General features: G+C 33.8%; 2 protein-coding genes across 2 annotated transcripts; both read left to right on the top strand.

The window, feature by feature from the left end:
• The first annotated feature begins 3,746 nt into the window (after positions 1-3,746).
• LOC143627344 (cathecol O-methyltransferase 1-like) lies at positions 3,747-6,901 on the top strand. Its single transcript, XM_077097191.1, has 3 exons — positions 3,747-4,140; positions 5,125-5,500; positions 6,521-6,901. The coding sequence occupies exons 1-3, from the start codon at positions 3,761-3,763 to the stop codon at positions 6,815-6,817; spliced, it is 1,053 nt and encodes a 350-aa protein (XP_076953306.1). The 5' UTR covers positions 3,747-3,760; the 3' UTR covers positions 6,818-6,901.
• Positions 6,902-12,219: 5,318 nt separating this feature from the next.
• LOC143625988 (cathecol O-methyltransferase 1-like) lies at positions 12,220-16,151 on the top strand. Its single transcript, XM_077096196.1, has 4 exons — positions 12,220-12,437; positions 14,094-14,320; positions 15,724-15,788; positions 15,903-16,151. The coding sequence occupies exons 1-4, from the start codon at positions 12,220-12,222 to the stop codon at positions 16,149-16,151; spliced, it is 759 nt and encodes a 252-aa protein (XP_076952311.1).
• Positions 16,152-17,726: the final 1,575 nt, after the last annotated feature.

The following is a 17,726-nucleotide window of genomic DNA, read 5'->3' as shown; positions in this document are numbered from 1 at the left end:
GTTTCAAAAATTTGGGTATTACATTCATATTATATTTTTGCTATAATTTATTGTTATAACATTAATCGTCGTTTATAAGAATTAGCTTATATATCTCGTTATTCTATAAAACCTACGGACCTTTTTATTTTGACTCGGCCGAGGTATTTATATCTTCAGAGACGGACTTGGGTGAATAATAAAGAAATCTGGATTTCACATGGAGTACTGCCGAAGACAGTTTCTGGCCATACCCCTACATACGACTTTTTTTTAGTTAAAGCCCCTACGGCATACATTATTTAATCCTTTCGTCCATGGTCGAATGTATTCCTACACCAGTGCGTGGAATGGCCCAAACTCAAAACTCTTATGGAGTTGGATTTTTGCTTCAATAACATAGGGGTGATAGTTATAGCTTGAGATAATAATGTTTAAAGTTCAAAACCTGACTTATTGGGGTTTTCTCCACAGTGGTGGGTTTCTACCTTGATAGTATTGTTCTTGAGTGAGTTAGACCTAAAACATTAAAATCATATTGACATCTCGTCTTAGAAAGACTTACATGGGTCTTGGAATGGTCCAAATGCTATTAGAAAAAGTTTTTAAAATTTAAATCATAAACCAACAAATCACCTAATATTTTCTTATAGGCCCACGCTACTTTTTCTTCAAGCCCCCACCGCATAAATGACTACCCGAACTAGCTGCGTTTTTTCTATTAATAGGCTTGATGTTGTGGGCGGGGTTGGAGGTGGTAAAGTCCCAAACACCGCGCCAGGCAAATGCATATTCCAACAAGATAAGTTTAGAACCAAATCGAGTAGGGGTGGCAGTTTGGGCCCAGTTACTTTTGAACGGGTCGATTTGTTTAAAAAAACTGTCGGTATTGGTTTTGCATGTAACTACAAGTGTAACCAGACCGAAACGATAGTTTTTTTAAAATATGAATTCAAAAGTCTAACCGGCAGATCATTTAGTCAACAATCAGCGAGGCAAATTTAGTCTCAAAAAGTCACTATTCGGTGTAAAATAAAAGAGAATAGATTAGTCGATGGATGAAATTATTCGGTAGTTGAAATTAGCTTCAAGGTGAATGGCACAGGGTATTTAAAAAAAATTAAATAAATAAAAAATCATTACTGTGATAAAAAAATATATGAATAAGTCCAATATTTTAATTATTCAAAAATGTGATAAAGAAAGCTATGAACAAATTCAATATTTAAAATTTTTAATACTTCAAAATGTGAAAAAATCATAGTGCGTATAGCTATATTCTTTTAAAATCCAATATTTTTAATCTTTAAAATTAAAAGAAATTAACAGTTTAGTTTATATGAATTTAATTGGATGCTTGAAATAGTGCAGTTACCAAATTAATATATTAATCCAAATTACTCTTGTATTCTCATAATAAAATTAATTGTAGAAAAGAAAAAAATTTTATTGGTTAAAATTACTTCTCACATTTCTCGCACTAACAACAATTCTCGCTGCGATTAGTTTAAACTTACAACCTAACCCGTTTTAACCTTTCTGACCTGAACCCATTCCGACCTGGACCCGTTCTGACCCGAACCTGTTGACCCTAACCTGTTCCGACCTGAACCAAAGCAACCCATTTTGGTCAAAACGTGCTGAAACAAGCTGTTAAGTGCTGAAAGCTTAAACGAGCTGTTAGTTGATGAAACGGACTGAAAAATCGCTTAAACGAGCTGTAAGGTGCTGAAAGAGACTGAAAAATCACTTAAACGAGCTGTTAGGTGTTGAAACGGACTAAAAAATCGCTTAAACGAGCTGTTAGGTGCTGAAACAAACTGAAAAATCGCTTAAACAAGCTGTTAAGTGTTGAAACGAACTGAAAAATCGCTTAAACGAGCTGTTAGGTGCTGAAACGAATTGAAAAATCGCTTAAACGAGCTGTTAAGTGTTGAAACGAACTAAAAAATCGCTTAAACGAGCTGTTAAGAGCTGAAACGAACTGAAAAATTGCTTAAACGAGCTGTTAGGTGCTTAAACGAATTGAAAATTTGCTTAAACGAGTTGTTAGGTGCTGAAACGAACTGAAAAATCGCTTAAACGAGCTGTTAAGTGCTGAAACGAACTGAAAAATCGCCTAAACGAGCTGTTAGGTGCTTAAACGAATTGAAAAATTGCTTAAACGAGCTGTTAGGTGCTGAAACAAACTGAAAAAATCGCTTAAACGAGCTTTTGCTGTTAAAACAAGCTGTAACGTGTTGAAAATGCGCTGATTCGTTGGTTTATTGCAATTTTCTGAACTTTTTTTTTGCAAATTTTCGGAATTTTAAAATTATATTTCTCATTTTTACTAATTTTCGCTACCTTTAAAAGTTATTATGCAAAGTAAAAACATTGAAAAATAAAAAAAATCTAGATTACCTGTTATCCAGGTAAAATATCTAGGATTGAAACAAAAATAAAAGTTTAATAACCTGATTGGAACAAAAGTTTTTATTACTGACCTAATTGAAACAACTTTTAAAGTTGGTTACTATTCCATGAAGTAATATATATATATATATATATATATATATATATATATATATATATATATATATATATTTAATGAGTATTGCTAAAAAGTATATAAAGTATTGCGAGACTTTATTCAAACTAATTCATTGATTGAAATTGATTTTGAAGTTATTAATGTTTGAGATGGACAAAATAGAAAATCTGTTGTATACTTAATTATTTTTTAAAATTATTTATAACATAAATCGAAAATTGTATGTACATAAATTTCATAGAAAAATGAGTTTCTTTAGAAAAATATAACACGTGTGCAGAAACGACACAATATAAATGTTAAAAAAATCTATAGTTATGATGTATTTTGTGAGCATTATTAATGGATGTAAACACCATTCTCTCACATAACCAACAATGTACATTGTGGAGATAGGGTCCTAGATCTGACCCGTGCGTGTTCATTGTTTCTTCATACACGTAACATATTCTTATCGGTTCCTTAGTTTTTTTTTTAAGTAAAACTCACTTTGTAGAGGGAACCGTGTATTTATTGTATGCGTATTTGATTTGTTTGAACTAGTGATGAGCGTAGGACAGTACCTATGTCTGTACCTGTACCCGATTGTATTCGTACCAAAAATCAATAAAAACACGTACCAATACTCGTACCAAATTTTTCGTTATGGTACGGGTATTTTGGTACAATACTCGTTTTTGTACCACTTTGTTTTTTTATTTCCAATCTTCGACGATCTTGAAACCGATATCGGTACGAGTAAGAAAAAACCTAAATTAGTCTGGGTATCGGTACTTTCACAGGTACGTGACGGGTACCAAATTGGCCGTCGACTTAAGATACGATAGTATTTAAGAACCCAAATTCAGATCACCGACTTTAGATGATTTGTTTGTTGATTCGAGTCTTGGATGTTATATTATTTAATTTTGAAGAAATGTTTGGTACTTGTTCAATATAATAACATGATTGGAGAATTTATTTTACATGTTAAATATGAAGAATCCCAATTAAACCTTTTATATACTCCAAATAGATACAAAATACCAAATGTACCCGTACCGTTCCCGTACATGTACCTGATTGTACCTGTACCAAAATTCAACAAAAATGAGTACCAATACCCGTACCGAATAAGCGGTACGAGTACGAGTGTGGGTATTCGAGACAAAATGTTCATCCCTAGTTTGAACCTATAACATGTGTCTTTATAAAGGGTTGCAACATGGGAGGGATGTGGAGTGCCATAAGTTGCTAGCAAAACCAAGAATGGGTTCTAGTGAGGATCACTTTATTTACGCAATGGAATTGATTTCCTCCGCATCATTGTCCATGGTGCTAGGGAATACACTCAAGCTTAAGGTCCTAGAGACTATAGCCGAGTTTGGGCCGGATGCCCAACTCTCAAGTTATGATATTGCTTCTCGTTTATCAATCTCGAACCCAGATGCACCCAACATGCTTGATCGGATGCTTCGCTTGCTTGCAAGCCACTCGATTGTCACTTGCACAGAAGGAGTCCATGAATCAAGGCCTGTTCGAGTGTATGGACTTGCTCTCGTTGCCAAATACTTCATCCCGAACGAAGATGGGGCATCCTTAGGTCCCTTCATGCACTTCGTTCAAGATAAAGTGATCACTGACAGTTGGTAAGTTTAGTAGAATCATCGATATATAATCAATAAAAGTGGTAATCTTCTATTCGAAAATATAGTGTAGAGTGAGTTCTAACATTACAAGTGTTTTAAACTTGTTATATTTTTTTATAGTTAGAATATAGCTCTATTTGAACCTATATTTTACACACTCAAAGTTTTAACTTTGTTTTTTTAACCAATCATGTTATTGCATTTGGACTATTAAAATCCACCTGTACTAAAATGATTAATGTATGATAATTAGAGGATGTCAGTTTAAAAGTTAAAATTTAATTTATTGAGTTAACTTAACCAACTATTAACGAAACAAAGTTTGCGTGTTGGCCTCCCATGAGCTTTCCATGGCAGTTTGAATGGCCCAACGAACTAACGAATAAAACAACTTAGTTGGACAACCCATGAGCGTTACATGACATTTTAGTTGTCCCAACTAATTAACGAATTAACAATACAGTAAAGTTTGTCTGCCCATGAGCGTTACATGGCGTTTTAACTGACCAAACTAAATAACGAACAAACGAGAGAGAAATATGAGTAGTTGGGGTATTCCGTGAACCACCACGTATGATGAACTCCAACAAAAACATTCAAAACAAGATGAAGAATGGATAGTAGGAGTGCCCATGGATACCATGGATTTTTAACCCAATTAACCATTTAAATAACTAAACAAAATAATCGGAAAGACCTGTTTTAATGTGTTAAAGTAAAAAAAAATATAATTTTTTTTTATCAAAATGTCAACTACACCTTAAAAAGATAATTTAATGTGTTATTGTCCATCATATATCTATATCTGTTTCAATCGTATCATATATTTATATTACTGAATATTGTAATTTGTAATAGTATATTGTAACAATATGTTTATTTGATTACTTATTTTTGTTAAACCAAAAAAAAATGTAAAAAAAGTTGTGACACTTGACTGTTTTACTTCTAATGATGCTACATGCTTTCGTGTTTACAAACAAGGCTTGAACTTAAAGATTCAGTGCTTAAGGGAGGTGTTCCATTTGAGAAGGCTTACGGAGCACAGGTGTTTGAATATTCGGCATCGGATGCAAGGTTCAATGAGGTTTTCAACAAAGCCATGACGAGTCATACCACTATTGTAATGAATGAAATCTTAAAGCACTATTGTGGTTTTGACGACCTCAAAAGTGTGGTTGATGTCGGAGGTGGTCTAGGAATCAATCTTAGTATGATTGTATCAAAACATCCCACACTTAAAGGGATTAATTTCGATCTGCCACATGTGACTCAACGTGCACCATTGCATCCTGGTATAGAACATGTCGGAGGAGATATGTTTAAAGAGGTTCCTCAAGGTGATGCCATTTTTATGAAGGTAAATTGGATCAAACTTATTTATAATTTCGTGTTCATCACATTTCGCTTTTTTTTAATGGGTGTAGTTGAGAATCCTAATTACCTGAGGGGTTACCTTTTCCTTAAATCACAAATAGGGTTTAGTTTTTAATAGTGACGAAAAAGAAATTTGGCATATGTGTGTAAGAGATTGGCCAGAAGAATCTCTTATTTGTATTTGACAGTGGCGAATAAGGTTAATTTCATTTGATGGTGGCGAATAAGGATGACCAAATACTATTAGCACTTGATACTGGCGAATAAGACAAGCTGTAAACATGCGTTTGGTTTATTAAAAATTAAAGTTGTCCTGTAAGATTAAATGTAAGTTGTTGCAAGATTAAATGAAGGTTGTCGACATATTAAATTAAAGTTGTTGGAGGATTAAATGAAACGTTTTTGGTTTATGAGTCGTCAGAGATTGACCCAAGTTCATATTCTCTCGAACGAACATAGATCAAACTTCCTATTCTCTCCAACAAAAGAAAAATGTTTGATCCGATTTTGTTAAATTATGTTGGGATGGTAATATCATACGAAAATGGCATAAAACTTTTCATTTTATCCTGCAACAACTTTAATTTAATATATCAACCTTCATTGAATCTTGAAACAACTTACAATTAACCTTTATTCTTACCTAACAACTTTAATTTTTAATTAACCAAACGCATGTTTACAGCTTGCCTTATCCGCCAATATCAATGGGAATTAAGTTATTCGCCAATATTACGTACTAACAGTATTTTGTCACTCTTATTTGTCACTATCAAACGAAATTAACCTTATTCACCACTATTATATACAAATAAGAATTTCAGACATGGCAACCCTCTGACCAATCTCTTACACACAACATTGCCAATTTTTTTATTCGCCACTATTAAAAACTAATACTCTATTTGTGATTAAAAAAAAGGCAACCCCCAAGTTATTAGGATTCTCAAAAACACCCAATTTAAAAAAAAATATTTATGCTAATTAGTTGTGCATGCGATAGTGGATTGTACATGATTGGAATGACGATTCTTGCATAAAGTTGCTAAAGAACTGCTACAAAGCTTTGTCAGAAAACGGAAAGGTTATTGTCGTAGAGGCGATTCTGCCTTTTCTACCGAACACAGACTCTTCTGACAGACTCAACACACACTTAGACTTTGCGATCATGACTCAGTTTTCCGGTGGAAAGGAGCGGACTGAGGATGAGTTTCTTGCTCTAGCCAAAGGTGGTGGGTTCAAAGGCATCAGAAAGGAGTGTCGTGTTTGCAACTTTTGGGTCATGGAATTCTACAAGTAGATTTATCCCTACTTCCTTCAATAAGACCTTAAACCCATAATTATATCCCAAACAAGAAGTGTTTAAAACTAGGTTATGGCAATAAGTGGGGGTTTAAGTGTATGGTTTGAATAAAATTATCCTTTCTGATTAGTTTGTTAATTATAATAAAATTTTGGTTATTTCCTTCATTTATATCTAAACACGTCGTCCAAGTACATCCCTAAAATTACGAGAATTATGAAATACGAAACTAAAAATAAACTAAATAAGATACCAAAAAGTTAGAGATTACAATGTTGGTAGTAATTCGTTAATGCGGACTTACGGATCATCTGAGTAACCTTACAGATATGACATAACTAGGAGCGTGTAACAAAATCAACAGAGAATTTCTCAAACAGTCTCTGAAACTTCACAGACTTGACACATCTAACCAAAAGCTTCAATTACTTTTGAAATAACTTTGGTAGTTTGTCACTTTTAACTCGTGAAGTTTGTTGACCATAATTGACTTAGTCAATTGAGACTTTTATTATAACAAGGGCTTAATCATTACCTTCATAGATAATCGTTCCCCACAAGTAAGTACGAATAGTTGGACGTCTAATTTATTATTCATGGTTGAATTGTATGGTTTTAGTCAATGTGTAAGGATATAATCAAAGTGGTATCAGAGCTTATGTTGATTATATATATTTATTCATGTAATTCGGTTTTATTCCCTTAGCAATGGATAAATTCATTTTATTAGAACTTAAATATTTCACCGATAATGAATCAGATTTTTTTTAAACATGTCACATAAGTGTAGCATGGACTTTAAGTCTTTATCCTACGACTAAGTTTACTTTTGACTTAAACCTTAGCATATGTTAGGATTAATTTCTACTGGGTCATAAGTAGGTGAACTGGCCTAAGAGGTTTTAACAAGCCGGTTAAAATCTAATGGGTATTATGAAACTCTACCATTTCCTTGGTGGCCAAGTGGATGCTTATTGTACGTATATCGTCGGCGATTTAGTTGTTTACTGTTTAGGATATATAGCCCTAATTCACACACCTATGCACGTTATTATATGACATGAAGCCCTAATTCACAAATCTATGTGCTTTATTAACACCATATGTATGATGGAAAGAGATATATGATGAACATTAAAACCCATTAACCAGTTGTGTTGCATAAATAAAATCATCCTCATTAGAACTCATTTTCACACAACTTCTTGTCTCTATTTTCATTTATTTGTTTTGTATGTTTGTGATTAATCTCTCACAAGTTAACAATCCTTTATAGCATGTGCACAAAAACCAATCAAACATGCGTACGCCAACATTCCAAGCATATGAGGCGTGAGATTGTGCTGGACTAGTGTAGGTTCGGAAACATCGGGTTTTTGTGTTTCTATTTGCAAGAAACGAATACCGGAGTTCTCATCTCTGTTCGATCGCCTATCTATCACACATGGACTCGTGGTCGGAGATAAATAGATGGAGAAATGGAGCATGGAGGCAAGATGAAGCCCTAATTTTATGAACGGTGCTTAGAAAACATGGGAAAAGATCCAATACAATAATACCTTAACTTACAATAGGTACGCGAATACATTTTTTCACAAAATCGATCCATGAAATCACATCCCAACATCTCGGAATCGTCAATACATATCCAATTAATCATTGGTTAACCGAAAAAAACAGTTTTGGGTGGTTAATCGATTATTTTTTCACTTTTTTCATGAAAACCGCTTTTGAGCGTTTTAGGTTTTTGGGTGAGCGTTTAGGGTTTGGGTGAGCGTATTTGAGTGTTTTAGTACTTTTGCCTTTGAGCGTCTCGCGCACCTCTTTTACGTCAAGTCATTATCGTACAGTATCTCTACCCTAGAAAACATATATGTTATTCAAAATTCAAAGATGACACAAATAATTTTGAAGTGTATTGATTTTATTTGTTTTAATATTTTATGACACTAAAAGATGAGACACAGGAAAGAGTCAGGCTAAACGTACCCCCTCTCCCTTGCTAACCATACACCCTCGAACTTTCATTTCCCCTTAACATTTGTAATTGACATTATAGTCTCTCTTATTTTATTTTATAATTCTCTCAAAATATCAAATAAAAAACTATTAAGTTTTAATTTTTGTTTTACAATTTTTTTATATTTTTTGTTATTTATTTTATTATTTTATTTCATTAAGATCTTATTAAAAGTTTGTTTATTTTTTTACATGTATTAAAAAGTTTTGTATGTTTTTTCTAGCTAGTTTTTTTTTATATAAAATGTATTCAAAACAATTTGATTTTTTTTTGTTAGGTTTAGATACATTAGTTAATTTTACTTGAGAAAAGAACCAAATTTGTTTATCAAGTTGTATTATTTAACCTTTTTATTTATGAAAATTAATATGATTTTTTATAAAAGAATGTAAACTCTCTTAATTTAAAAAGAACGCTCTTCAAAAATATTAAAACAAGTATAGAACAAAAACATTTTTAAAACAAGAAAAACAATGTTTATTTGATAAGAAAAAACGTTTTTCTAAGTAAGAAAAAATATGTTTTTATTAAAGGCTTTTAAATATATATAAAAAGATAAATAGAAAATAAAGTTGTTAAATAAAAATAGAATAAAAATGCTTTTTATAAAAATAATAATGATAATAAAAGATAATAAAATGACAAAAAAAAAACAATAAAAAGGACTAAATCGTATTAATGTAAAATCTAAGGGAGAGGGTATGTTTAATAAAAATGGATGGGGATGAGATACGTTTAGTAGCACCCCACAGGAAAACATGCATGCCATTAATGTTCCTTCAAATTCCATAAAAGATGACAACTTTAGATGACACGCTTTTGCACGTCATGAGTCATTGTGTATCATAGTCGTATGTTATTAAAGCCCATTTTTCTAGTAGTGACATGCATACTATTTTTAGCCTCTCAACTTTGATTTCACATAATATTTATTGGCTCCTACACTTTAGTTGCACATATTTACTTATTGACCTCTCAACTTTGGTAATATTACTTTTGTCACAGAACTTTTACCATAACGAATCCAATTTATACTGCTGACTTCCCGTTAGATGTACCCGCTGCAACGATAATAGATTTCAAACATGTAATATATTTAACTCGTTCCGTTACCACTCCCGGGTGAAAATACTTGTTATTCTTGAAAATTAAATCATAAACCAACAAATCCCGTCACATTATCTTTGTGGTCTCCACTGCATAATTTATTAGCCCCTCACCGCCCACTTTCTACTACTAAGTAGTAATAATTAAGTTGCATTATTTTAACCCACTTTTATGGGGTCATCTCATAATTTGTTTCAGCATTAATCTTTTGACAATAGTAGACCAACATTCATAAACTGATGGCTCAAATCCAACGCCAAAATTTCCAATTCAACTATATATTCAAGTGGCTCGGATCATCAGTTGCATAAAAGGCCTCAATTAAAAGCCTATATATGATATTTATGACTTTTGTAAGGATATATATGAATTTAATCCTAAAAAAATAAGAAAACACGCATTTAGAAAGGTTGGAATGAAATTACAATTATTCTTTGGCATCATCATTTTAATCTTGTATTCTTTGTGGTTATTCCATAGTTGTTCTACCAAATGTGATCGAGGATTATATGTTTTCCAAGTCACGTAGTGTCCTGATATTAGCTCGTTTCTATTTGATGGTTAATGGTACAATCATCGGTTGGATGACATCCTCATAGTGTTGACAAATAGCTTCCCTCGAGTCCTCCAATATTGTATTGGGTAAAATGAAGCAACAATACATGATGTTCCTTAATTTATATACTATGTATTCATGTTGGTTGGGCAATGACACCTGAATTTTTTTTTTCAACACTACGAGTGCCGGTTCAAAATCTTTACGTGCGAATTCTTGCTTTATCTTGAAATACATTATTTCCTCATGTGGAAAAGTAAATGCTTTTACAAACGTGGCCCATGTTGGTAATTCCGGACCGTATTCACAAGTTGGTGAATATGAAAGGACATAAGTTATCAAGTTGATTTAGTTTTTTAATTGTATTATAATTAATATGGTAATGTCTTGGTCACAAGTTAGGATTAGATTTATAAATATGAGGCTTGGGTAGAGGGTTTAGATATGTGATCAACAAAGAATTATTGTTACGAGTTTTTACGTTAGCTTTTTTTTTTTGCAATAATATAATGTTTATATTCCTTGAAATGATATTAAAACTTTGTGTAATTGTGGTCCAAGATTGAGGTACCTTGGATTGATACCAAGATTTAGCCACCACATAAGCCTGATACCAAGACAATGGTCGATCGTTTTTTACAAGGTTAAATATATCGAGTGAGATTTAGGGTCAACCGATCAGGGACGCTAAGGAAGATCTAGCGTCTACTGATCGATTGCTTCAAGAAGCCGATCCAGATATTTCTTATTAATTTTGGGAAATGCGGAACCAAAGTCGAATCATACTTGCTGCCCAAGTTAGTGACAAGAAGAACGATGTCTGATTTTCTTGGTTAAGCGATTTAGATTACAATTTCAAGTTGGAAAACAGATCTGATTAGTGATCCGAAGGACAAGATCAAGAAATGAAGATGATCAATGTCGATGAATAAAAAAATCAAGCTATAGTTACGGCTCCGAAATTACGGGGTGATTGTCAAGAATTCTGGACCATATTCACAAGTTGGTAAATATGTAAGGGCCTAAGTTGACAAGTTGATTTAGTTTCCTAATTGTAATAGGGTCAAGCTAAACGTACCCCCATGTTGCTTGTCATACCTCCCCTCTGGAAAAACCAACTTTCATATTACCTCTCGAAATCATATAATTAACAAATTAGCACAAATTAAGGATTTCGGATTATTTTCTTACAATGATGCGTTTCGGGTTTATTTTGTAATATATATATATATATATATATATATATATATAAAATTTTAGATCTACAAATAATATGAGATATAAATTATAAAAAGACCCAATTACAAATTTTGTCCTTTAAAATAAGACGAATTACGGTTCGTGTCCTTTTTTTAGTTTCCTTGCAGGCGGTGTACTTTAAACTTTTTTTTCCTACAAGTTTTGTCCTTTACGCTAACTGGGTTAGAAAAAGTCAGTTAAATACCCTCACGTGAGACGCATGTGAGGGTATATTGGTCTTTTCAACGAGGTGGTTCAGATATATTATTGTAAAAAATAAATAATATATATTAAAGATATACTCTCTCTCTCTCTCTCTTCTAGTCTTCTCTCTCTCTACTCCTCTCCCTGTCTCCACAGTCCACACCAACACCACCATGATTTTCTGGACAAAGGCTGCTGCATCTCGGGCCATGACTCAGATCCACCACCACCATAATTTTCCGGCGATCCCTGAGCAGATCTGAAACCACAGTGATGTTAGGTGTAACCCTAGATCCAACAGGGTATCCGAGCTTGTTCTTGATGGGTTCGGGTTATCCGATAATTGGGGGTGTGGATTTCGTGGGTTTACGGCGGCGGGTTTACGGTGGATTTACGGCGGCGGATCTGCTCATGGATATCCAACAGAGTATCCGGTGGGTTTACGGCGGCGGCGGAGGCGGTGGTGAGAATTGGGGGTGTGGGTTTCGTGGGTCAGTGTTGGATTGTCGCCGGAGTTAGAGAAATTGGGTGATTTGGTGGGTTTGAGATCTAGGGTTAATGATTTGGTGGTGGTGGAGGTAGAGGCGAAATGGGTTGGAGGTGGCCGGATCCGGTGGTGGTGGATGGGTTGGAGGTGGCCAGATCCGGTGGTGGTGGTGGCCGGGTTTCGACCAGGTTGTTTAAATGGGTGGTTTAGATGGTTGACCGGGTGGTGGTGGTTGTAGATGGGTGGTTGACGGCGGCGGTGGCAATGGAATGGAATCTGCAACGGGGTGGGTGGGGGTATGGTGGCCGGAGTGGTTGTGATATAGTGATGGTGTGGTGATGGTGGCGTAGAGAGAGAAAGAAGAAAGAAAGGAGGGGGAATGTGTTATAAATTTGCAGGTACATGCGAAAAGACAAAAATGCCCTCACATGCGTCTCACGTGAGGGTATTTAACTGACTTTTTCTAACCCAGTTAGCGTAAAGGACAAAACTTGTAGGAAAAAAAAGTTTAAAGTACACCGCCTGCAAGGAAACTAAAAAAAGGACACGAACTGTAATTCGTCTTATTTTAAAGGACAAAATTTGTAATTGGGTCTTATAAAAAAGAAAATTAGAGGTTTGAATTGTATTTCTTAAATACTTGAAGGGGGGATATGTTTAATAAAACTAGAGTAAATGGGGGTACGTTTAACAACATCCTTGTAATATGATTAATATAATGATGATGTCTTGGTCAACACGTTAGGATTATAGTTCTATAAATATGGTGCTTTGGTGGATGGTTTATACACCAACACTCTTTCCATTGTATAAAAAAAGCCAATTTATAGGTTTTCATTTTAAATTAAATAAAGTATTTTAACAATGAGGGGCCTTTGTGTGGTCGCCCACCTCGCCCCTGTTTGCATATTTGATTGGTTTTATATACCTATAAAGGAGTGCTAACTTGTTAGAGATTAACCACAAATAGGAAAAAAAAAGGTTATAGACAAGAGTTGTGTGAAAATGACTTACAATGAGGATCACTTTACTTCTGCAATGGAATTGGCTTGCTCAATATCATTGGGCATAGTGTTGATGACTACAATCAAGCTTAAGGTCCTAGAGACTATAGCCGAGATGGGACCTGATGCCCAACTCTCGAGTCATGATATCGCTTCTCGTTTATCAATCCCCAACCAAGATGCCCCCGACATGATTGACTGAACGCTTCGTTTGCTCGCAAGTCATTCTATTGTCACTTGTGACGAAAGGGTCCATGAATCAAGGCCTATTCGAGTCTATGGACTCACCCCGATTGCCAAATACTTCATTCCGAACGAAGGTGGAGTATCCTTAGGTCCATTAATACAGTTGGCTCAAGATAAAGTGTTCACTAAGAGTTGGTAAGTGTAACCATATCATCCACTTTATATCAAAACAATCCTAACAAATGGACATTATAACCAAAAAAAAAGTAAATTAAATATATTTTAAAAAGATAATTAAATGCACGGGCTTAAAGCAACTAGTCATATGTTTAATTAGAAAATAAATTTAAAAATACAGTTTAGCTGAAAAAAAGTAAATGAGAAGTCAAATATATGCAAGGTATTTGTTACATGATATTTGTTTGTTTTCCTTTGATTGATTATATGTTCTTTTATGTTTATAAAACAAGTTATGCACTTGAAGATGCAGTTGTTAAAGGAGGTGTTCCGTTTGACAAGGTGTATGGGGTACGCACATTTGAATATCCGGCAGTAGATGCAAGGTTCAATGAGGTATTTAATAAAGCCATGGTGAACCATACCACTTTGATAATGAAGGAAATTCTGAAGCACTATCATGGTTTCGACGCCCACAAGTGTGTGGTTGATGTTGGAGGCGGTCTAGGAATAACTCTTGGTATGATTGTATCGAAACACCCTACCGTTAAGGGGATTAATTTTGATTTACCACACGTGACTCAACTTGCACCGGTATATCAAAGTATACATCTTATATTTTCAATTACAAATATCTATACCATTTGCACAACTTTTTACATAATGTTGCAAAATTAAAGAAAAATTTAATTGTCCTACAGATGATATATCCATAAGTATGAATAAATATTAAAAAATATTTGGTTCTCATAATTGTAGAAAAACATGTTTCCCCTTATGAGCATATGAACAAACATAATAGGTCGCACTTAAAAGTGTAGAAAAGATATATATAAAAAATATATATATATATATATATATATATATATATATAGGGAGAGGATCATGAGAGAACTCTATTTTATGGAGAGAACTAGAGAACTAATAATGAAGTATTTTTAATTTAATTAAAAAAATATTTTTAAATTTTTTTTTCTTTCGTTCTTCTTATATGTTGTTATTCTTCACCACAAAAAAATAAAAAAAATAAAAATAAAATAAAAAAACTTAACGAGTAATGCATATATGCAATACACCGACTTTTTTTATAATGCATATGTGCAATAGTGTGCATTTTGATATTTGATATAGTGTTGAATAACATATATATAGTTGTTTGTATTGTTTATTTGCAATAGTATTATATTATATACAAAAATTAAAAAAAAATCGATATAGTGCATATGTGCATTAGTGTTGTATTACATATATGTGATAATGTGTTTTGCATACAATTATTGGTGTCGTATTTGCATATATTCAATAGTGTGTATTGGATAATGCAATTGTGTTGTATTATATGCAATAAAACACTATTTTATATATGCAATAGGCATTAGTGCACCTATGCACTACAGTACTACACCGACAAGTTTTTTTTTTAGTATCAATATCATCTTATTAGAATGGGGAAAGAAAAAAAATCACAAAATAAATATTTTTAAAATAGTTAAAAATAATTATTTACTAGTTCTCTAGTTCTCTCTTTAAGAGAAGTTCACTCTAGATCCCACCCTATATCTATCTATATATATATATGTATATTCCAATCAATTTATACATGAGGAAGTATTCTCAGTACTTTCAAAAGTGGATAAGTTTTTTGTAAACTTGTATAAATGGATACATTTTATACATTTAATCATAGTGTAGACATTTATAAATGTGAACAAATACTAAACAAAGTACACACTAAAACACGTAGAATATGAAGAGTCGGTGGTATAGCTTGGACAAAAAAGCATGGCATGGCTGGGGTGGGAGAGGGTAACATGATATATATGGCAGTGTTTACCAATAACAACTACCATTTTGTATTATATAAATTTTGTACGTTTTTCTCAACTACCGTATGCAATAATTATTTATGTAAAATAACGGTAGCTATAGATCATGTTGGAGGAGATATGTTTAAAGAGGTTCCTAAAGGTGATGCTATTTTTATGAAGGTAACACGGATCTAACCTATTGTTGTTTTGTATTGAACATATTGTTGACTAATGACTTATGCGACGTACAGTGGATATTACATGATTGGAGTGATGTGTGTAAGGTTGCTAAAGAACTGCTATAAGGCTTTGCCAGATAATGGTAAGGTTATTGTCGTAGAGGCGATTCTCCCTTTTATACCAAACACAAGCTCTTCTTTCAAAGCCATCGCCCACCTTGATGCATTCATGATGACTCAGCTTCCGGGTGGAAAGGAGCGCACTGAAGACGAGTTTCGTGCACTAGCTAAAGGTGCTGGATTCACGGGGATTAGAAAGAAATGTTTTGTTTGCAACTTTTGGGTCATCGAATTCTACAAGTAGATTTATCATTTATTTCTAGTTGTTTCTGCATTTAAACATTTATCTCTACTTGTTCAACAATTTTAGCTCATGTGCCTTTACATATATCCAACCTTTTTTTTATTTATACGAGTAGATTATTTCTCACTTAACTTGTTTATCAACATGGCATGGGTTTGATTTATAGTGAAATAATCCTTTTTTAGTAGTGATTGCCAAAATGATTATCCATCCATTATCAAATTCTTAGATAATATATTCATCTTTTCCAAATGTACACACCTCAAACAGACAAACACTAAGATGAAAAGATTGATGCTGATACAATAATGTATGCACAATCAAGGTTGTTTCTTATCGCAAGTACACACAGCACGCAAATCTTACTACGACTCTCGTAAGTTTCTCTAACATCCTCACATTCATCTATACAGTTAGTGTGATATAGATCTTGAAGTGAAAACAAACTGAGTTGAAACCAATCCCATAGTCAAAAGATTAGGTAAGTTATAAATTATAGAAACACATCAAACGCCAAAAATATAAATAAATTAACACCATATCTCTTAATTAAAAAAATATTTTCTAAAATTCCTTACAGACCCCACGGAAGGGAGATCCACTCTACGACCGGCAGATTTGCTCGTCTTTGGTTGGGCCGAGGGAAAACACGCTTGTGTTGACCTCACAGGGGTATCTCCCTTAGCTGGTTTGAGGGATAATAGGTTTGTAGCTGGGCAAGCAATGAAAAGGGCGGAAACGAAGAAGGTGGAGAAACATGCTAAAGCCTGCGAAGAGAACCAACATGTTTTTGTCCCTCTGGCTTTTGATACCTTTGGCTCCTTGGCACCGGAAGCTATCTGTTTCCTAACCAGGGTCCAACGGGTTGTGCATAGCAATGTGTCGACTCAAAAGGGGCAAGGGTATGTCTTTAGCAGGTTAGGGTTTGCAATTCAAAAAGGGGTGGCGGCGCAGCTTGTTGCCCGCCTACCTGCTATGTTGATGTAATATCTATGTTTCTATTTAATGAAAGAAGTCAATAAAAAAAATTTAACATTTTTCTCTTTTTGACAAAAGAAAGTCATGTCTTAAAGTGCTTGCGGCTTACCTATAGTTTATGAACCACCGAATTATTCTGATGTGAAAGTGTCTTTCACAACTCTTAGATCATTCAAACGTTACGTATACGAATCCCCCGTGTTCACATCCTCAAATTACGGGTGTGTATAAGACCACGCGTAGTGGGCGTTAACTCACTGCCACATCACCCCAAGCCAACATGATGCAACGTACTATGAGAATCCGAAGGCTAATCACGTTGATTCTTGGAATATCCGTGAAGATCATTTCCCAAACCCCAAAATTCGACCCAAAAGTCAAGAATTTGAAAAGACAAAGTAATTTTATTCAATTCTGATTAATGATCAGTCACAAACACTCATAGCATATTAATAGATAATCCAAAATAGGCTTGGGCCGAAACAAACAACCATAGGCCCAACAATAGCCCAAAACAAAACCCGAAAAGTAGACAAAAAACATAAAAATGCTTCAAAAGTGTATCTAGAAGGCTTATTTCGGAAAAATAAATGGGAT

The sequence above is a fragment of the Bidens hawaiensis genome, unplaced genomic scaffold, assembly GCF_021521415.1.
Source record: "Bidens hawaiensis isolate Kalapana, Puna unplaced genomic scaffold, B.hawaiensis_p1.1 tig00000458_1, whole genome shotgun sequence".
In the NCBI taxonomy this organism is placed as follows: domain Eukaryota; kingdom Viridiplantae; phylum Streptophyta; class Magnoliopsida; order Asterales; family Asteraceae; genus Bidens; species Bidens hawaiensis.
Note: the sequence above shows the minus strand (reverse complement) of the source record. Positions and strands in the feature narration are given on the sequence as shown.